The 16,554-nt window shown below is 40.9% G+C and overlaps 2 protein-coding genes across 2 annotated transcripts in view; one reads left to right on the forward strand and one right to left on the reverse strand.

The window, feature by feature from the left end:
* Nucleotides 1-878, reverse strand: part of Dars2 (aspartyl-tRNA synthetase 2, mitochondrial) — a 29,366-nt gene extending 28,488 nt beyond the window's left edge. Inside the window, exon 1 of the mRNA XM_032915240.1 lies at nucleotides 256-878. Within this exon, the coding sequence (XP_032771131.1) occupies nucleotides 256-379 (124 nt within the window). The 5' untranslated portion in view covers nucleotides 380-878. The remainder of the gene's footprint in view (nucleotides 1-255) is intronic.
* A 296-nt stretch (nucleotides 879-1,174) lies between these two features.
* Cenpl (centromere protein L) lies at nucleotides 1,175-15,402 on the forward strand. The gene is made up of 6 exons (XM_032915413.1): nucleotides 1,175-1,583; nucleotides 3,036-3,121; nucleotides 3,684-3,857; nucleotides 6,770-7,021; nucleotides 12,051-12,593; nucleotides 15,050-15,402. The coding sequence occupies exons 2-6, from the start codon at nucleotides 3,104-3,106 to the stop codon at nucleotides 15,119-15,121; spliced, it is 1,059 nt and encodes a 352-aa protein (XP_032771304.1). The 5' UTR covers nucleotides 1,175-1,583; nucleotides 3,036-3,103; the 3' UTR covers nucleotides 15,122-15,402.
* The last annotated feature ends 1,152 nt before the right edge of the window (nucleotides 15,403-16,554 follow it).

The raw sequence follows: 16,554 nt of genomic DNA on the forward strand, positions 1-16,554 counted from the left end.
GTTTGACAGTGCAGTAATTAGTTAGCTTCAATACAAATATAGTTTATAACAATCATTTGGATATCAGAAGATTTTATTTAAATTATTTTAGTTTTTCTATTAATAGTGTACATTAAACAGACCATCTACCTTTTTTTATAATCAAGAGGGGGAAAAACTTGATTATAAGTAATCAAGAGAATGAATGACTTGCTATTAAAATGCAGTTAGGATGGGGAAAACAAGCTGTCAAAAAGAGCTTGTAGCTGCCTTCACCTGGAACTCTCTGTGAACTCAACGTCAGACTTCTGGAAAGAGAACCCCAGATTGGCTGCTTGGTCTTTCCGATGGGTCTGGATAAACCCCTGCCTAGACGACTTAACCAAGAACCAAGATACATGTTGAAGTCCCGGGATCCGCGCTGCAGGTGTGGTGGTGCTCAAACCTCGGCTTTGGAATACCAGGGAACCCTTAAAATTCTACTTCCCACGCAAATGCATCCAGGCCCTCCTCCGCAGAATGTTCAAGTATCTACAAATAGATTGATCTGCAAGGTCTCTAGATGAGTGGGTAGGGCAAGCCTTCCTTCAGTGCACCAGTTCCCACTTTAATTAAACAAGGCTGCGCCCCGAAGATACCAAAAGATCCGAAACAGCAGCGCCAGCATCAGAGCGACCCCAGCCGGAAGGCCAGTCACCAGGCGCACGTCCTCCCTTGATTCCCACGTTCCTCGAAGGTGACCGGGGCATAAGCAGAATCATAAGGAGGTACAGCCTCGTGTTTCAACTCTCCCAAACCTGGCGGCCCATCTTGAATTTTTCTGAAAGGTGAAAGCGAGCAAATCCAAAGAACTCTGAGGTTCGAACCCAGGAACAAATCACATCCAGAAGCCCGTCCCTCTGACGCCTTGAGAGCGCCAAAGTTATGCAAGGATTTCGGCCAATCAGAGCGAGGGTTCCTCCGCCTTGTTTATTGTGGGCGGAAGTTTGCGAGAAAGTTTCGTACCGGTTGGAAAACGGAAGAGCTACGCGGCGCAATAGGGAATTTGAGGCTATTGGTTAAAGCCTCCAAGCCTTGCCCTCAGTTAAAATGGCGACTTCAGTTGCTAATTTACGTGAAATCGGCGGGCTACGGGAGAGGCTTTCCGGGTCGGCCGCAGGGCAAGTCGGGAAATGATTTTAAACTGGAGGGCGTGGCGAGTGTGGAGTTGCGCCTTTGGGAACGGAGGTTTCAAGCCTACTTATGGTCGCAGGAGAGCTCCGGAGAAGGGTCTTGGGGACTCCCGGTCTTTCGTGGGCCGACGCCAGCCTCCGAAGAGTGAAGGTCGCAGAGCCCGGCTGCTTGGGAAGCGAACCTGTCCCTCCCAGGGTGAAGTTGCTGGTGCTGCTGGCGCCCGAGGGAAGCTAGGTTCCCTTCAGGGATCCTTACGTCTCTTCTGAACCCACCTGGCATTGCTTCGGCTCTCTCTCAGCCGTCATTTCGGCCGCTTTCTTTCTTCTTCTTAAAAAGCCAAAACCTTTCGTCTCGACGTGGTCTTGGAGCCAAACTTGAAGAATGATTCGTGAATCCGGAATGGACGACAGTGTCATTACGACATAATTTTGGTAAGAGGTTTTGTGCTGTTGTCTTTGCAATGCTTTTGTGTGTTTAGATGGGTACAGACGGAAGTTAACGTTCCAGTGAGCGTTGGTACGGGGGCAGTGGGTTGACTGACTTTTGTGGCAATATTGCAGTGATTAACTCAGGGACTTTCTTCAGGGACTAACCACAAGAAAAACTACCGAGTTTCAGTTGTGTGTTAGGAACTGAGTACAAGAGAATTTGAGGAGAGATGTAGTTCTGTGGATACTAGAAAGTTGCTGATAGGGATCGTTTGCCGCAGGCATAGGATTCAAAGGAGGTGCAGATTTGAGAAATACTTAGAACCTTTCCCTCCAGTCAGCTGGCAACATAGTAGCTTATATAATGGGGTCGTTTGAGGCGTGAACAGTAGTATCAGATGTGTCCCAGCACTAGAGAAGTTGAGACAAGAGGATTGCCGTTTTAGGCCAACCTGGGCTAGACAGAGAGACTGTCACTCGATGTAAACAAAACACCCCCAAACAAAGGCTTCATATTTGTTAAGTGCGGAAAAACACGCCTGGAAAGTAATGTATACTTAGCAATTATTGTCCCGGTTAGCATACTTTAAGGGAAATTCTGTATAAACAGAACTGATGAAGACTCCTATCTAAATAGTAAACAAGTGGGGAGGAGAGTAGGAAGAGGTAGCGGCAGCAGGAAGATGCTGCTTTCTGAAGTAAAGTTCAATTGATGGAAGTTCAATTTTCAACAGAGGGGTTCGGGTAAGTGGGGTGGACCTACATGGCTGCTACAGACAAAAAGAACATGTAAAGAGTCAAAAATAATAAAACGACAAGGAGTTCTTCTACCAAACCCGAGACTGCTCTGATGAGAAGGCCAAGGGTGTCCCTAAAGATAAAGAAGCCTTCCAGAAAGTTGGCCTGGGACCTCCACAGGCACAAGTCAAAGGAGCTGCAGCTTTTCCTGAGCCCCACTGAAGGTCCCTCCGTAAGTCCTGGAAGCAGGCAGAAAGCAACGAGAAAGAACAAGACAGGGCCACGAATCTAAATCCAGTGAAGTGCACATTAATGGGAGACTCACCAGGAGTGTGGCCAAGGCTCACATCATGGAAATACTTTATGCCTTTGGGAAAATGAGAAATGCTTATTTAAATGTTGCATCCCTGTCTGCGGTGCCCTTTTTTATTTTATTTTTTAATACTTCTCTCTCTGTGTGATCATGTACTGTGGGGTGGGTACAGTGGTCAGAGGACAAGTTGCAGGAGTCAGTTCTTCCTTCCTGTACGGATTCCAGGATTGGAACTCAGGTTGTCTAACTTGGCTACAAGTTCCTTTAGTGGCTGAGCCGTCTCACCAGTCCTGGAGTTTTGAGAATCCAGGTAAAGCTAAGAATAAGAAGGTGCCAAGGCCCACTGAGGAAGAATTAATGGCAGGAGATCACTGCTCCCTAATTTAGACAACTGGTTCTTCCAGGTGGCTTACCCTCCATAGAGAATGTTGTCACCACACTCCTCTGGCACACCACTTCTGTGGAGGAGGAAATGGCCACGCCCCCTGAGGTGCGCTTGTGTGTGTGCGTGTGTGCGTGTGTGCGTGTGTGCGTGTGTGCGTGTGCGTGTGTGTGCGTGTGCGTGTGTGTGTGTGTGTGTGTGTGTGTGTGTGTGTTTGTGACTGTGATGTGCCTTTGCTCCCTTGATAGAATCTTCCAACCTCCAGGGACCCTGGAAGAGAGCCATCCACCCACCAGGCCAGTTGTTGTAAATGTCTGTCTTTCCTGGTGCTCACGTAAAGTCATCTCATGTCTTTCCTCAGGTTTTGAAATTTGTGAGCCAAATTAGAGACAGCTCTTTAGGGTCATTGCGAAGAGCCTGCTGTGCTCAGCACGTCTCCTTTGTAACATGTATATCACGTTATTTGACTTATTCTAGAGCTCCTACTGAAAGATCTCTTGTTTTGATATTTCTCTTCACAGTAATAGAACAGTGGCTAAGACAAGAACCGAGGATGTGGAAAAGGTGGGGAGTGGAAGGGAGGAGAGTAAGAATGCGTGTAGGAGAGCACTGTGCATGGGTTAACTTTTTACTCTTTAGTGATTAGAGTTCTACTTTTTTTTAAATGCAGACCATGGATACTTATGATTCTCAAGGACCAACTTCTAGACAAAGGGCCTCAAATCTTAAGGACTACTTTGTGAGTGCTACCCCTCTGCAGAAACGACTGAAATTGGCCAGGAGACAGAGTTCAGTTTTTCCCAGTCCATCTCGAAGGAAAATTCCCCAGTGTTCACAGTTGCAGGTATGATTTGTCTCCCTTTGTGTTATTTTTAACAAAATCTCAATCATTTGATTTTATCAGTGAAGACTGGGGAGCCAGTGCTGGGGTGACAGTGTGCTAGCTCAGAGAGGCAGAGAAAGCCCCCAGTTGACCTTCCTCCACAGCTAGTGTCCCCAGAGCAAGTTCTCTTCGACTGTGCTGTCTCAAAAGCTCCTCAGACTTAATGTGCCTCCCTTCTAATTCCTGTGTGTCTTGCTGTCTGTCTTCTCACTGCCTCTTATTCTCTGGTTCTTTCTGATGTTCACTCCTGGTCAACTGAATGTTTGTTCTGCCTCTTGACCAATGGTTGACTCTTATTTTAATCCTGTTTACAATAACCAGAAAGCTCTTGGGTCAAAGGTGTATGCTAAGGCTGAGCCCATACCACAACTAGAAACAGTTTTTTCCAGTAAACAACACAATCTCAGGATTCACAGTGTGATCAGATATCCTGCAACACCTTTGAGCTAGTCAGTGTTGGAGAATATATGAATAAGAATATATCAATTTAGATAAATAATACTTTTAGTATCTTAATCTCTCAGTTAATAGATAAATGAGGAATAGCTAAGTAATAATTAACTTTAACCACAATATCTTTTATTTTCCTACTTTCCTTTAATCCATATCATTTCCTCAATATTTTTTGCTTATGACATTGGCATTTTTGAGGAATACAGACTCATGCTTTCCCCTGTTTGACTAGAATATTTCTCATTTTTGTGTTTGTATGATGTTTCTCAATGCTTGAAATTTGAATTGTCTAGCAGGTTACAGAGGTTCTGTTGTGTTCTTTCAGTGTAGCCTTCTCTTGTCTGTGCTGTGTATCTAGAGCGTTTTAGGATAGGAGACAAGTTTGCTTTTTATGAAGAATTGCTCATGTTGGTACTGAAAGTAATATTCTTGGCCAGAAAGCTATTGGGGGTTTAATACCTTGCGTATGTTAAGCTTAGATCTACCGCTGAACTATGCTCCCAACCTGGGAGACTTTATTTCCTTAGTCATTCTTTCTTTCTTCTGAGAGCCGAGATGACATATGTGCACCTATATGATTTCCATATATATAGTGCTTTGCCTGCATATATGTATGTGTACCACATGTGTGCCTGAGGAAGTCAGATGAGAGCATGGATTCCCTAGAATTGATTGTGAACCATCATGTGGATGCTGAGAACCAGACACTGGTCCTCTGCCATTTCTCCAAGCCCTCTGAGACATTTTATATAAAGATAGAAAATGTCTAATTTAGTGGTTTTTATTTTTATAATTTTCTTATATGTTTAGTGACTGTTCACTGATTACTCACAGAGTTCGGCCTTGTACTTGTGGGCGGTCTCCCCCTGCCTCAGGAGAGCTGGGGTCACAGCCTCAGAGCCTCAGGAGAGCTGGGGTCACAGTCATATACCCACCCACCCCACTCACATTTGTCTTTTAAGTTCATTTTTTAAGTGAACATAAAAATGACTGTTTCCCTATGGCATGTTCACATGCATGTTATACTTCCTTGTTTTCTTCTCCGACCTGATCCTGTTCCTCCTCCCAAGTGGTTTTCCTTTCTGCTTTCATCTTACTGTCCCTACCCTTATAGGCTCTTCCTTCTGCTCATGACCACACACAAATACACACATCCCAATTTTGAATATTAGAGAAAACATGAGGTGTTTGTCTTTCCCTGTCTGGCTTACTTTACCTAACATCTAAGACTCTTATCCATTTTCTTGCAAATCTCACGGTTTCATTTTTCTTTACAGCTTAATTTTATTGTGGATGCTTGTCATAATTTCTTTCTTCCTTCCATTTCTCCCCCCCCCCTCTCTCTTTCTTTCTTCTTTAGAGACAGGGTCTCTTTATAGAGCATTGGCTGTCTTAGAACTCACTATGTAGGCCAGACTGACCTTGAACTCATAGAAATCCACCAGCCTCTGCCTCCTGAGTGCTAGGATTAAAAGTGGGCCCATTTTCTTTATTTAATATGCACATGAGTTGAGCTTGTATCTTTATGGTATGTTTCAGAGTCCTGTGGATAAGAGTGGTCTCGCGGGGTCATATTTTTAGTGTTCTAAGGACCCTCCACACTGAGTTCATGGTGTGCAACTTCAACTTCATTTGAAGGCCACTGAAGACTCTCAAGGTTAGGATGAGGGTCTTAAAGCCCATGCCCACAGTGACACACTTTCTCTAACAAGGCCACACCTCCAAATAGTGCCACACTCTGGGCCAAGCATATTCAAACCATTACAGCTTTGTTGCATAAAATGGACTTGTTAAATTACTTAAGGCTAATCAAGCTAGATCCTTCAGAAATACTTTGTGTAGTGTAAGCCCAGGGCTGTGCCCCTGCTAGGCAACTAGTCTGCCATTAAGTGCCAGCACCACTATTTGCAAGATATATAGAGAGTAAAACATAGATGTCCACCTATGAAATGCTTACTGAAATCCAGTGAAATGGCATTGTTTTATGTTCTGACAGGTAGAGTAAACAGAATAGACAAAACCCTTCCCCAGCAAGCTTGTACTCTGATTGGAAAGGGAGACAAGAAAAGTAAGACATATATATTCAGATCATAGTAAGTGCTGTGAAGAAACATAAAAGGTTTAGGAGATAGTGACAGACTTGGGAGTGATACACTCTCTTAGAGAAGAACTAAGGACAGATCTGAATAAAACAACTGCCTTGTATGAACATCCAAGGGAAAAGCTTCCTACTTGGGAAGGGAGGGCAACGACAGAGGACCTTTGAAGGACCTATAAACTCCATTTGATGTTAAACTTAGGAACACAAGATCATGTACCAAGTAGTAGATTTATATTAAATACATAAATTGCTATGATTAAGTTCTTATATATGCTTTTTACCTTTAAAACCTTTGTCTTGATTTTTTTGTGTGTTTTAGGAAGATATCGATCCTCAGAAGGTTGCATTTCTCCTCCACAAACAGTGGACTGTATATAGTTTAACTCCCCTGTATAAATTCTCCTATTCTAATCTCAAAGACTATTCTAGACTTCTAAGTGCATTTATTGTTGCCGAAAAGCAAAAAGGACTTGCTGTGGAAGTGGGAGAAGACTTCAATATCAAAGTGATTTTCTCCACTCTACTTGGAGTGAAAGGGACGCAAAGGGACCCTGAAGCATTTCTTGTCCAGGTATAGTGGCATAAATGCAGCCTTCGCTTCCTACAGGGGGAAATCTGTTTTGTTGGTTTGGAATGGAAATTGTAGTATTTTCTTATTTGCTTTTTTTTAACTTAAAAACATCTTTGATTACATTTATGTATTTGTTTATTTAAGTGTGTGTGTGTGTGTGTGTGTGTGTGTGTGTGCGCGCGCGCGTGCCACAGTACCCTTGAGGAATTTGGAGAACCTACTAGAATTGGTTCTCTCTAATGTAGGATCCTGGGGATCAAAGTCATGTTCTTAGGCATGACACCAAATGCTTTAGTTTGCTGACCCATCTTGCTGGCCCAAAGCTTGTGGGGTTTTGTTTTGTTTTGTTTTTTACTATTTGTTTGTTTGTTTTTTGTCAAGACAGGATTTCTCTGTGTAGTTCTTGCTATCCTGAAACTTACTCTGTAGACCAGACAGGCCATAAACTCACAGAGATCTTCTTGCCTCTGCCTCCCAAGTACTGTGATTAAAAGCATGCATCACCAACACCCGACTCTTATAATACATATAATATTATAACATAATATTATAATATATAATATAATATAATTATACAATATAGTTAATTTTATATAATAAATGATAAATATATTCAAATATATTATAATGTTTATAGTCAATTTAATTTTTATTTCCTACATATGTAGGACATTCTTTTGCTGATTTTAGAAAGCATACAGAAGTATGAATGAAGTTTAAGAAATTTGTGCTGGCAAGATGGCTCAGTAGGTGAAGACACTTGGGCAAGCCTGGTGGTCTGAATTTGATGCCTGGAACCAAAGGTCGAAGGAAAGAACTGATTCCACAGAGGCGTCTTCTGGCGTTACACTCCACTCTGGCATGCACTCACATACACACAATAAGAATTTTTTAAAAATCAGAATTTAATATTTTTTTAAACAGATGTATTTATTTTATGTATGTGAGTACACTGTTGCTTTCTTCAGAAGAGGGCACCAGATCCCATTACAGATGATTACGGTGAGCCACCATGTGGTTGCTGAGACTTGAACTCAGGACCTGTGAAGAGCAGCCAGTGCTCTTAACCACTGAGCCATCCCTCCAGCCCCTTTTTTTCTTTTCTAGATACAGGGTCTTACTATGTAGCCCTGGATGGCCTAGAACTCACAGAGATCTGACTTCCTCTGCCCTCCAGTTGCTGGAGTTAAAAGCTTGTGTGACTGTGCCCAGTTCAGGTTAGCTAGTCTTCTTCTTTTTTTTTTTTTTCAGAGCTGAGGACTGAACCCAGGGCCTTGAGCTTGCTAAGCAAGCGCTCTACCACTGAGCTAAATCCCCAACCCCCAGGTTAGCTAGTCTTAATCTTTGAAAAAGGAAATTAAACTCTGAAGCTGTAGAAAAAGACTGGATTAATTTGTATAACTTAGAGGCCAGCAAACTACTGTGTAAGTTGATGATCTCTTTCTCTCCGCCTTCTCCTAAAGACAGTTGTGTTGTATAGCCCTGGCTGACCTGATACTGAGACTTGGGCATTCCTGTTTCAACTTTTGTTCTTACTTTTAGAAATAACATTTTTCTTGGAACACTGCCTGTCATTTGTCTCACCACTGCCTATGGCCACCTTTGGGTTGGACAGGGAGTTAAGTTGTTGGTTGTCACAGAGAGCATATATCCTGCAAGAGTAAAACTATTTAAAATCTGCCCTCTCTTACCTGCTCTTCGTTCGGTTTTGGTTTTTGAGATAGGGTCTCCTGGAGCCTTGGGCTGACCCTGGACTCACAATGCTTTTAAGCCATGCTGAGTTGACCTTAATCCTTCTCCTTCCCCTCTCAGATTCTAGGATTACAGTACACCACCATACCTGGCACTATTTGGCTGGTTATGAAAAGTCCACTTTGTGCAGGAGAGGGCTCTAGAGGGATGTCCAATTTGGTGGACATGGCTGCTTCACTGTTACCTCCAGATGGTAATGCCATATAGCTCAAGTATTTTTCAAATTATTAGACAAGTTACAAAAGATCCTGACCCTAAATACCTGAGAGACTGCCAAGAGAAGAATTTTTTTTAAAAAGTTAAAGTACCATGAAGATGAAGAGAATGATTACCCAAAGCAGTATGCAGCTCACGGAGTTAGAAGGAAAACACAGAACAAAATTTTAACCAGAGCATTTTCTGAGAGTTTTCAAATCTCCATTTGTTTTGCTGAATTTCGCTTATAAGCATAGCACAAGCCATCCTCACAAAGTGCTAGTGAGTACATGAAAAAATTATTTTTCCCATTACTGCAAATCGAAGCTTTTCACTAGCATGACCACCACCACAATGTAAGTTTAAAATGTAATAATACAGCTGGACACGGTGGTGCTGCCTTCAGTCCCTGCACCTGAGTGGCAGAGTCAAGCTGATGAATCTGTGAGTTAAGAGGCCAGCATGGTCTACATAGTGACTTCTAGGACAGCCATGGCTATGTAGGGAGACCTTGTCTTTAAAAACAAAACAAAATAACAATAATAAATGTGGCTGAAAGTCTGAAGAACTTGGAACCTTTGTGCATTGCTGGTGGGAACATGAAATTTCAGAACTTTGGAAAGGAATGGGTTTCAAAATGCCATTTCTTGAGAGGCTTACAGGACTCTTGGGTCATGACGGTGTGATACATGTATATAGTATTTGGTCTTGGAGATGTTTCAATGCCCCATAATCTCTTGAGTAAAAAGATATGATATAAGGAACTGTTTAAATGATCCTTTATTAAGAAATATGGGGCAATGATTTAAATGTTACCCTGGTCAGTGCTTTAACAAAAACTATTCTGAGTGTTTTGAAGGTGTGTTTACTTTGTAAGTCACAATGGGAAATTTGAGGGGTTGGTTGTGGGACTATGATTAAGATTTTAAGCCATCTTGAACAGAGGAGCACAATGGGACAAATTGAAACACCTTTAAAGTTTAGTAGAAGTAAGTTTACTGCCTTGATCTAGGTTGAGGGGAGATTTACATCTTACATACAATAACAAAGATGAATGTATTAGGCTTTTTGTCTTTTTTTAAAATTAGATTTGTTCATTTTATTTTATGTGTGTTTTGCCTGAACGTATGTCTTCCTACATGTGTGCTTGGTGTCCTTGGAGGTCAGAAGAGGACATCAGATCATCTGGAACTGGAATTATGGATGGTTCTGAACCATCATATGGCTGCTGGGAATTGAACCCACGTCCTCTGTAAGAGCAACAAGTGCTCTTTGCTCTGAGCCATCCTTTCAGTTCCAGGTGGTTTTTTGTTTTTGTTTGTTTGTTTGTTTGTTTGTTTGTTTTTTAAATATATAAAGCTGTTAACTAAAAATCAAGGGTCTGTAATATGCTAGCATACTAATGGTACACGCCAGGTCAAAGATGAGCTAGTTAGATGTTTCTTTCTAACCTAGAGTCTTGTGCACACTCTGTGCTTTGCCACTGAGTTAGAGTCTTAGGCCTTTGTCATTAACCTTTTTCTGAAGCTGTGAGTGCCTGTCGCAGGAGGAATGGTTTGAAGACACTGGTGGGGTGTGTGTTATGGATCAGCAGGTGTCAGAGCTTTCCTGTGGGAGAGCGATTAGATCTTATCTGTCTTACACGTTCATATGAAGGAGAGGCAGTGGGTGGGAACCGTGTGGAGCATATAGAAGAACATCGTAAAGCGATGGAAAGAGTTGCTATGGGAAATGCTCCTCTTCAGTGGCAAAAGGAAGCAGATCTTGGAGCTCTTCTGTCACCCCTTCTAAATTGAGGTTTTTTCCTTCCTCATGATACTGTATACTAAATGTGCCATTGTTTTTAATGAATCAAAGTTGGAGTTTATTAAGAATGAGTTTTAATACATATTTAATTACAGATATTAGTGGAGAGTGAGGTGTAAGAAAAGGACAGTACTTAAAAACAAACAAATGAAGCTGGTCATGGTGGCTTACACACATAAGCTAGCACTTTATTTTGGGCTTTTGTTTTGTGTTCTTTTTTAAAAATGTTTTTATAAGCATATATAAATTGCTCGTCAAAGGGGATTTCATACCTGTACATGATGCATTTTGATCATTATTTCCCATGCCCCTCCCACTCTTGCTGATCTTCTCCTCATCCCTTATGCTTTCCTGGCTGGTTTTTTGTTTTTTGTTTTTTGGTTTTTTTTTTGTGACTCGGTGAGTTTAATTAGTGCTGTTTATAGGAGCATGGGTGAGGGTTATTTTCAGGCATATAAGCAACTTAAAATATCTCCTTTAGTAGTCATTAACTGCTGGTATATCCTTAGGGATGGATGGGGCTTTGTGAGTTTCTCCCTCTTTCAAGTGAGAATGTTGATGAGCCCAATCTTCTGCAGGAATTAACTGAAGAGAGTTGAAGAGTACAAGTGCCAGGTTATGCTAGAAGACAGCATCCCATAATACTTGCAGCTCTTCCTCTGGTTCTCTTCTTCCCATCTACTCTTTCATGAATGCTATTCCAAGCATTGGAGAGAGTAGTATGGATCTGTTTAACCACCACTTAACTCTCAGCACTGGCCAGTTGTAGGTTTATGTGGCCTACAGCAAAAGGAACTTTCCTGACCAAAGCTGATAGCAGTATTCATCCATGAGCAAAACATGATATTTCTAGAAAGCAATTTGAAAGGACCTTATGTCCACTTAGCAATAAAACAGCAGTCAGTACCTTGCCCACTAGAACCTAGGTTTATAGTTCTAGGCAAGAATTCCTTCCTGTATAGCAAGCCTCAAATCTGATAAGAAAATGGTTATGCCACCATTGCAGCACATTCATCTATTTGTCTGCCCATCTGTCTGTCCGTCCGTCCATCCGTCCATTTATTATTTGAGGTGGTATCTCATAGACCACCTAGCTTCAAACTTGCTATGTAGCCAAGGCTCACCTTGAACTCCTTGACTTCCTGATTCAACCTGAGATTTTGAGTATGTGCCACCGTGCTTGGCCTTTTAATATACTCATTAATTTTGAGAAGATAAAATTTAAAAGTAAATGGTCTTTCAAGTTTAATGAACATGGTTTTACTTTTCCTTGTAGATTCTTTCAAAATCTCAGTCATCACGTGAACACAGAGAAGATAAAGTGTTGTGGACTGGTTGGTTCTGTTGTGTATTTGGAGAGAATCTTCAGGAGACTGTCTCAGAAGATTTCACCTGTCTACCCTTATTCCTTGCACATGGAGCGGAATCCAACACATCCTTAATCGGAGGCTGGTTTCAGAAAACTTTTGACTGTTGCTTTAGTCCTTTAGCAATCAGTGCATTTAATCTTTCCTGGATGGCTGCTATGTGGACTGCATGCAAAATGGACCATTACATGGCTACTACTGAATTCTTTTGGTCTGTGCCCTGTAGCCCACAGAGCTTAGATATTTCTTATGCCATACATCCAGAGGATGCAAAAGCTTTATGGGACAGTGTCCACAAAACACCTGGGGAAGTTACCCAGGAGGAGGTCGACTTATTTATGAACTGCCTTTATTCACATTTCCATAGGCATTTCAGAATTCACTTATCAGCCACAAGATTGGTTCGCGTCTCAACGTCTGTAGCTTCGGCACACACGGATGGGAAAATAAAGGTTAGTTTAAACATATCTAATTAAATTTTTTTTCTTGTCATGTTTTCCAGATGTGTGGTAATTATATTTTTACATGGAGAAACATACTTAAATGCATAGTAGTCCAAGACAAGAGAAAGACTTATTTTATGCTTTATAAATGACCTAACAATGTCTTTAGCCACCTAGAGCTGCTCTTACAGTGGAAGGCCACTATGTATTGTGCACTGTAGAGCTGAGTAATATGAATTACTTCCTAGCAATTGAAATTTTCAAAATTGCCAAATTTTGAAATAATTATTAAAAAACAGCATTTTTGTGTGGGGTAAAATTATAGCCAGCCACAGAATAAGATGTCACTTTTGCCCATAAGTACTTTTCTGTTGCCATTAGAAAAGAAGACACAGAGACATGGTTTTTATGTTCTATGAAGAAACGAGTGGTTGGCTCCTAAGACATTATTTTAATTTTTATTTATGTGTATGGGTGTGTTTGCCTGCATACATATCCATGCACCGTGTGTGTACTATGTCTGGTATTCATGAAAGCCAGAAGAGGGAACCTTTGGATCCACTGAAACTGGAATTTGTTTGTGAGATGTCATTTGGGTACTGGGAATTGAACCTGGGTCCTCTGGAAGAGCAGCCAGTGCTCTTAGCTACTGAGCCATCTCTCTAGTCCCCTTATGGTATATTTAAATACATATCCCGATATATATTGAGTGAATGCTTATTATTTTGCCATTATTAAGATTAATTTTACTTTTTCTATTAAAATTTTCTGTGTATTTGTCCTTTTCTGTTTGTGTGGTGGGAATTCAACATAGTGCCTCTTACACACAAGTACTCAGCCACTGAGCTATACTTTTTGTCTTATTTGTGTATACTTATGGGCATAGTATGACTCAAGAAAGGCAAAATTACAGTAACTAGTATTTCCATTTCCATCTATCTTTTTTTTGAGTCTTCATATTCTCCTGAATCCTTCAAATTCAGATAATAAATTGTAGACTGTAGTCACACAATTGTGCTATAAAAGCATTAGAATTAATTTCTTCTATCTGGTTGTTTTTGTTTTTGTTTGTTTTTTTGTTTTGTTTTGTTTTGTTTTGTTTTCTTTTTTTCAGAGCTGGGGACCGAACCCAGGGCCTTACTCTTGCTAGACAAGTGCTCTACCACTGAGCTAAATCCCAAACCCCCTATCTGGTTGTTTTTTATTACCCATTATGTAACCTTTTTCTATCTCTTAGCTGTTGGTGACCTTTATTTTCTTCTATGAGGTTTGTCTTGTTTTGAGGAAGGGTCTCATGTAGCTCAGGCTGGCCTTGAACTCATTATGTAGCTGAAGATGATGTTGAATTCCCAACCCTCTTGCCTCCCTTCCAAAGTAGTGAGACGTAGGTGTGCACCATTACTCACTAAGATTGATGTTTTTAGCTTCACAAATGAGTGAGCATATGCCATATTTGCCTTTCTGGGCCTAGTAGATATTCTAATTTTTAGAACAATACTTTTATCTATATTTTATTTTAGAAAATCAAGGCCAGAATAAATTTAAGTGATACATTGAAGATAGCTTATGAAGAAAAGGATCTAAGGGGCTGCCAAGATGGCTCAGTGGACAAAGGCACTTGCTGCCAAGCAAGATGACCTGAGTTTGATCCCTGGATCCCACATGGTGCAAGAAGAGAACTAACTCCTGAAAGTTATCCTCTGACTTCCATACATGTGCTGTGGCATGCACATACATGCATACATGCATAAGGATACAAAGTAAATCATTCTTTTATAAAAAGAGGAGTCAATATTTGAACTTTTCATGTCTTAGGTTCCATGAGTACTGCTTAAAACACATTTTCAAACTGGAGGTCAAAATGAAACAGTAGGCTGGAGCATAATTTTGATGGGAAGCACTAAACATTAAAAGACAAAAGGCACTTGGGAGGTGGAAGCAAGAGGATCAATAGTCCAAAGCCATCCCTGGCAACATAGGGAGTTTAAAGCCAGCATGGGCTGTGTGAAATGCTGTCTCAGACAAAACAAGAGCTGGAGAGAGACAGTTGGCTTAGTGATTAATGCACTTACTGCTCCTGCAGAGAGCCTGAGGATCCAGTTCCCAGTACCCATACTGGGCATGTCACAGCCACTGTGACATCAGCTCCAGAGGATCAGCGCTCTCTTCTGGCCTTTTACAGTTTGGTTTAAACAGGCTTAGTTGGTTGAGAACTGTATTGCTCTTGCAGGGGATCTGATTTGGGTTCCCAGCACCCACATCAGGCAATTCACAACTCCCCGTAATTCTAGCTCCAAGTGCAGATGTCTCTGGCCTCTTTGGGCACCTACATGCATGTGTATATATGTATACGCAACTACAGAATTAAAAATAAATGAAGTAAAATCAACAAAAAACATGGCAAACCCCATGAATATCAAATTGTTTGTCATCATGATACTATTCACAATTTTTTTCTTTTACAGATCCTGTGTCATAAATACCTTATTGGTGTGTTGGCATATATGACGGAACTGGCTATTTTTCAAATTGAATGAATTCTTGTATGGACTAAGTGATGCATTGTAAACCCTTTTGATCATTTGCTGAATTGCTATGCCGAGTGGGACAGTAGAAGAAATGGAGCACTTGTTTTCTCAGGGTGCCTTCGGAGTTGCCCAGGTGGATCTGGAACCCAGTAGTGGTAGTGGGTGAGCTGCATTCCTGGGCTTGTGTACCCATCATGTCACTGTGGCCGTGTCATGTTATAAAAGATGGTGAATTGTTAATATAAAAGAATCCAATTTGTCAAATAAACTTATCTAAAATCTGATTCTGATTTAGGTGATGTATTCTGTTGGTGAGCCTTGCCTTGGAGGTTCCTGTTTGAGTTCCTGGATTATTCACCTCCAGATTTCCCTCAGTTTGGTTTTTGGATTCTCTTTCCACTCTCGTGTCTTGAACTGTTTTATTCATTTTCTTCTCCTGTTTGTTTGTGCTTTTCATAGATTTCTTTACAGATTTATTAATTCCCTTTTTAAAGACCTCTGCTGTACTGATAAAGGCAACTTTAAGGTCTCTGTCGTGTGCTTCAGCTGTGTTATAACTTTCAGGGCCTACTATGGTAGGTTGCTGGGCTCTAATGGAGACATAGTGTCCTGATTGCTACTGATTATATTTTTATGATGGCATCATGATGTTGATATTCATAATGCCGGTCTTGTCTTTGTTTGGTGGATGTTTTGTGCCTTTGTTTCTGTTGCCATCTCTGGTTTTTAAGAGAGAGTGGTGGGGCATAGTAGGAAAATCTAAAATCCTGATAGGTGTGGCCACTGTGAGCGCCAGGTAATGAATACACAACATACCCCAACTTATGGGACCCAGTGAAGGTGGTTCTAAGAGACAAGTTTATAGTACTGAGTTCATATATTAAAAGAGGGGTTTTGGGGGATCTCATACTAGCAACTTAACACACCTGAAAACTCTAGAAAAATAAGTATTGTTCCACCCAAAAAAAGTAGACAGCAAGAAATAATCAAACTCAAGGCTGAAATCAACAAAATAGAAACAAAACAACATAGATAATTAATGAAATAAAGAGCTGGTTCTTGAAAAAAAATCAGTAAGATTGACAAATCCCTATCCAAATTAACTAAAAGGCAAAGAGACAAAAAAATAAATCCAAATTAACAAAAATCCAGAGTTAAAAGGACATTCTCTAAAAATCTTTTCTCACCAAATTGTAAAGTCTAAAAGAAACAGATAATTTTCTTGATATATACCACTTACCAGAGTTAAGATCAGATAAGCAATTTAAACAGGCCTATAACAGGGCCAGAGAGATGGCTCAGTGGTTAATAGCTGACCAGACATCCTGAGTTCAATTCCCAGCATCCACATGGTGGTTCGCAACCATCAATAATGGGATCTGATGCCCTCTTCTGATTTGTCTGAAGACAGCTACAGGGTACTCATATACATACATAATTCA

Source organism: Rattus rattus, chromosome 10 (assembly GCF_011064425.1).
Source record: "Rattus rattus isolate New Zealand chromosome 10, Rrattus_CSIRO_v1, whole genome shotgun sequence".
Taxonomy (NCBI): domain Eukaryota; kingdom Metazoa; phylum Chordata; class Mammalia; order Rodentia; family Muridae; genus Rattus; species Rattus rattus.